Consider the following 5,806-nt stretch of genomic DNA (forward strand, 5'->3'; position numbering starts at 1 on the left):
ATACATTCACAGCAGCACAAGTTACAATAGCTAAGATTTGGAAACAACCTAAGTGCCCATCAGCAGATGAGTGGATTAAAAAACGGTGGTACATCTACACAATGCAATACCACAACGCTATAAAAAAAAAATAACGAACTCTTACCATTTTCAACAGCATGGATGGATGTGGAAAGCATTATGCTAAGCGAAATAAGCTAGTCAGAGAAAGAAATATCACATGATCTCTCTCATTTCTGGAATATAATGAATAACATGAACTGATGAACAAAAATAGATTCAGAGATAGAAAAGCATCCAATAGACTGTCAAACTTCAGAGGGGAGGCAAGGTAGGGTGGGGGGAGTAAGAGATCAACCACAGGACTTGTACGCATTCATGTAAGCATAACCAATGGACACAGACAGTAGGTGGGTAAGGTCATGTACTAGGGGGTGGATAAGGCTGGGGAGAGGTCAATGGGGGAAAACGGAGACATATGTAATACTTTAAACAAAGAATTTCAATAAAAAATAAAAGAAATAAAAGATTATATATATTGCTAAGGCAGGCAGCTTACAGATAACCAACCACAAGACAATGAGGCATGTAACTAATCCCAAGGATGTTACCATGGCAGAATTCTTTGAAAGAACCAATCAGGAGTGAGCAAAGCACTTATCTACCCCTAGACCAAGAAGCACATTCTCTTCTCTCTCTGGCACATTTCTCTTCTCTCTCTGGCACATTGGGTTCCTGGTTCTCCTATGGCAGGAGATATACTCCCCTGCACCCATGTGGCTAATGGCCATGTGGGAGTCCACACATGAACTAATGGGCTTTAATTAGCTTGGATGCTTAACATGGAACAGAAGCTCTGGACACTGGTCTGCTTTTAGAACCCCAGCTGCACCTTTTATAGGACTGGCTTCTCTCAATAAACTTTACTTCTGTCTGCAAGTGCATTCATTGATTTTGTGAGACAGCGACTTCAGACCTGACCACCGCATTTTGGTCTCAATTATACTGTACGCCATTTAGTAAAATACATTCAGAAGTAACTAGTTAGATGAAAAATGTTGTTGATAGATCATCTTTTTCACAGATGCAATGCTATTACATAACAATATCTAATTTAATATGACTTTTGAGTATTCCAGTCATACCTACTGTCACACTGGTCGTTCAAATTTTTGGACTTTAAATTTTAAATTATGTACTTTTCCTTAAAACTCCATTCTGAAGACTATCATCACCTCTCAATCAAGGATTTAGATGTACATTGTATCACTTTGTATATCACATCCTCTCCATTTTTCTTGAGAGGGAATCAGAGTTAAAAGACTTGAAAATCATTTGGAAATGTAGCCAACTTCACCAATTAAGACTTGAGGAATTTAAAACTTGTAACAATTTGTATAATTCATGAATTTAAATATACCTTTTCAAAATTAATCATTTCTTCTCATTGTGCATATATTAATTTTGTAATTCTTCCCATAAAACATAAATAATTGCTGTAAAGTATTGTAGAATGTTATAATTGTTGAACACATGACTTTCATGAATTTCAGAAGCACACATGAAATTATCATTTCATAATAAACATGTGATTTTCTTTTCATTCCATTTGGTTTGTTTTTCTAATACTGTAGATATGTATTTATCTACAATTCTCAAATTCTACCCTTTGGTACAAATAAAATACATTTTAAATTAATAGGGTAGAATAAAATTTATGGATCTTAGTTTGATACCCAAGGGTCAGATTTAGGACCTATACTTTATTAACAACATTAATTTAATCAGTTATGTTATAACAAATAGCATATGAATGTTTAGACATTGGTCTCTTCAGTCTCTTTTTAAAGTCTGCTTAAGGCCTTTACTAAGAAAACAGATTTGATTGTATTTGTTAGAAACATTTTGAGCTGTCCTGACTGAAATAAATAAAAGTGCATTCTTCAAAATACCTTATTTTAATTTCAAACTGTTTTCCCCCTGGATTAATGTTTTAATGAGATTTTACTAAAAGTCACACAATTAGCATAAAACAAATTGCTTCATATTATCCTGTTAAAAAACAAAATTCAATGGAGTAAATTTGAAGATCTAATTTGCTTTATTAAGAAATTCATTAATCAGGTAGCATCCCATGTAGTAAGTAGAAGGTGAAACCGAGGCTCGTGATTTAATACATAATTGTTATTTACTATGCAGCCCCAGCACTCTATTCAGTTTCTTTACACCTTGCCTTATAAGCTATGACCCTTTCTCTTACTAGTAATTAACTCCTGAGGCAGCCAGAAAAAATAGCCGTGCCTTGACTAAGAGTCACAAGGTATGGGTTTTTGTTAAGCTAAAGATAACATCATAGCCTAAGTTGGGTTACAGCTCCTGAACTCTAAAGAATAGCCCTGGCAAAGTCCTGATGAAATCAGACTGAGGGAAGCCACACTGAACTCTACTTGAAATGATTTACTGCCCTTACCTCACTCTTGACCAATCAGCAAGATCCACAACTCCAAACTCCTTACTCATGATGACTCATGATTTTGCTCTCTAAAACCCCTAGTCTGAAAACCAAGCTTTTGAACATTAGCTTCCCTTTCTCCTGGGTGGTTCCATTCATAATAAATAGCCAATCTTTCTCTACTGCAATTCTAGGTGTTTATCGTTGGGACAGGTGGACAATTACTTTCTAGTCAGTAACAAAGGGCTCTCCAAGGGGTTGTACAAAATGGAAGGTTTTAATAAGATGAAGGGTCAATCAAAGGCACTATTAACAAAAGAAAATAATCATTTTTGGTCTGAGACATCTTTTCTCTCTTTTCTCTCCGGGAAGGGAAGGGGAGAGGTTTTTATCATGCAGATTGTCTCTTGTTTCTATGGAGGATGGAGAGGGCACATCATGACAGATTAGTTTACTGGTGCTTGACCAGAAAATTCCAGACTGGTTGATTAATACTGTTTCTTGGACTGTAATTAGATCAGGTATTAAATCTAGGTTTAGTATCATGGGATTTTAGCATGAATGGGGCCATTTTTATCATCATAATTAGCTAGTTTATTAATAATAGTAATCAGAAGAGAGCAAAGGGGAGGCCAGACATTATAAGCATGGTCACCTGGGAAGCTTCACCAGGAACTTACAGCTTCACACACTATTGTTCCTCAAAGGGGATTAACACCACTCCTTTTCCCCAGTTGGTAGTGGATTGTTGGAAGGAGAAGGGGGAGATAGGCAAATGTGAAGTGAAGTTGGCGTGATGCAGGAAAAATGTTTGCCCGTCAGTCTAGTCTAGGGAATAATGGTTTGGCTATGCAGTGGACCCGGTCAGAAACAAGTGAAATCTTGGAAAGTTAAAATCCCTAAACAAAGAGTTTTCTCTCTCTTGTTTTACACTTATTGCTCTCTTGCTCTGCATGGCCCATGGCCGTGCAAACCCCACACACAATGGACTGCACTGTGAATATAAGATAAGGTAGCCAGATGCTAGACTGGACTGGACTTCAATATGGAACAGAAATTCTGGGCAGTGACCTTAATTCTGGCTCTGCTGAAGACAAGATTGGACTTCTTCCATGGTGAGATGGAGGGAGATGGGACATTGGAGGGGAACCGCTTAATTACATCATCAATAAAGCTTTCCACAAAGCCCCATCCTACTGTGGAGGCCTGCAGAAATTCTTTATCTCATGGCTCCCCAAGAACTCCACTTCCACTGATAACAGTTTGGGCCTGTGTTTTTCTCTTTAACAAGACTAAACCTTAAATTTAAGTAATCTTATAAAACATGAGTTCTCAACTATTTTCAATATACAAACTCAGAAGTAAACTTAAACATGAATGGAATAGATAATCATTTAGAATATATTTTGAGTAATGTTTATACAAATTAACTCCATTATTGTCATCAAACCATACTAAAAAAATAATATGTATATACTGTTATATTGTCACTTTAGAGTCAAGCACAAAACCACCTAGTAAAACGTCACAGAAAACACATTGAGAAACACAGGTTAAGAATATTTCTTATAATTCAAGACCCTGGCCAGGTAGCTCAGTTGGTTAGAGCATCATCTGATATGCCAAGATTGTGGGTTTGATCCCTGGTCAGTCCACACATAAGAATCAACCAATGAATGCATAACTAAGTGGAATAATAAATTGATCTCTCTCTTAGAAAGGCAATACAAACATTATAAAATCAGTAAATAAAAATTAAAAAAATAATGTTTCTTATACATTCATAAAAATCACTTAAATAGGATAAAGAGCAACTATCAACTCTTTCACTTCATACCTGTGGTTGAGGATGCACCCAGACCTCCACTGTCGTCTCCTTCATGGGGGTGTGAGATCTTACAACCTCCTTCATTGGCTTTGAAAGGGAAAAAAATAGAAATGTTTTTAAGTGGTTGGTTAAGAATAAAAAACATAGTGCATTGCACACATTCATCAAATATAGCTAAATAATGCCTAGGTAAATATATTTTTCTAGGCAACATATTTATTACGAATTTACAATGTGATAGGCATAGCTCTAGGTACTGAGAATAAAAAAATAATAGTTTTCTCATTGGGTTTACATTCCAGTATTATATTTAAGAGTTCAATTAGACATATGAATGGAATTATAAAGGACAATTTAAACTATTTAAGTGGTTGAAATGTAAGCTGGAGGGGCTTTCAATCCAATGCTTTTACAAGTCAATTGCTTTAATAGCTTGTATTTGGGAATTAACCATTGTCTGAAATTTAAATCTATTCTGTGTGTGCCGCCACATCACAAATTTGCTATAATGCAAAAATATTTAATAAATGTTACAAATGCCAATAAATTTATGAGCTGATACACAGATCAAAACCTACCAACTTAGAATAATTATCAAGGTCTTGAAAAGATTATACCTGTATCCATTTAATTTTCCTCAGGACATAGAATATATTTTCTGTCTTTAAAATATTGAATGTATATTATAACATTTTCTACATATGTAATTTTTATATACAGGATAAAGCATTTGGTATCTATCTATCTATCTATCTATCTATCTATCTATCAAGCTAATATGCTAATTGTCCATCTGGCCAGTTGCTATGACACACACTGACCACTAGGGGAGGTAGCCGCTCAGCGCAGGAGCTGCTGTGACGTGCACTGGCCATTTACAAAGAAACGGCACCACTGACCTGGCACTGAAAAAGCAACACTCAGCTTCCCCAAACTGGAACACAGGCCTGCCACCACCCTGGAGAAACAGCCCACCAAATCACAGCCAACGTTGCCAAGGCCCCATGGCACAAAATGTGGCCCACAGGCTAGCCCAGCCCAAAACAGTTGCTGTGGGCACTAGGTAATGACGTCACATAGCAATGCCCTGCTTCCTCTCCCTAGTGACTAGCCAGCTTGGAATTTCTTCAGCCCAGGAACATGACTTGCTTTATAGCCAGGTGCAAACATTTCACACTTTAACCAAATGTCTGTGAAGCATTTTCCCATGCCTCATCTCATTTTATCCTCACAGAAATCCTGAAGTAGGTAGACAGGAGACTCTGTGGAATCCTATTTTGTTTTCATTATCCAGAAACTTGACCCAGCTGAAAAGAAGTAAGAAATGATGGACCTTGAAAATGACTTCAGGTTTTCTCACTGCTCAGAATATAGTCAAACACTGCTGCAGTTAAATATTTTACCCTTTGTTCTCCTGCGTGATCTACAATAATAATCCGCTTCATGTTGATATTCACTGCTGTGTTGCTGACAATTACCTGATAGAGAAGTTGGGGTGCTTCACTGGGCTGGAAAAAGTTTAGTTA

The 5,806-nt window shown here is 36.7% G+C and overlaps 1 protein-coding gene across 1 annotated transcript in view; it reads right to left on the reverse strand.

Moving 5' to 3' along the window:
* Positions 1 to 4,273: 4,273 nt before the first annotated feature.
* The window catches only part of LOC102754058 (protocadherin-11 X-linked), a gene marked incomplete at its 5' end in the record, with an annotated part of 285,982 nt that continues 284,449 nt past the window's right edge, over positions 4,274 to 5,806 (reverse strand). The window contains one exon of the mRNA XM_006760385.1: positions 4,274 to 4,367. Within this exon, the coding sequence (XP_006760448.1) occupies positions 4,284 to 4,367 (84 nt within the window). The remainder of the gene's footprint in view (positions 4,368 to 5,806) is intronic.

Source organism: Myotis davidii, unplaced genomic scaffold (assembly GCF_000327345.1).
Source record: "Myotis davidii unplaced genomic scaffold, ASM32734v1 scaffold437, whole genome shotgun sequence".
NCBI classification, from domain to species: Eukaryota; Metazoa; Chordata; class Mammalia; order Chiroptera; family Vespertilionidae; genus Myotis; species Myotis davidii.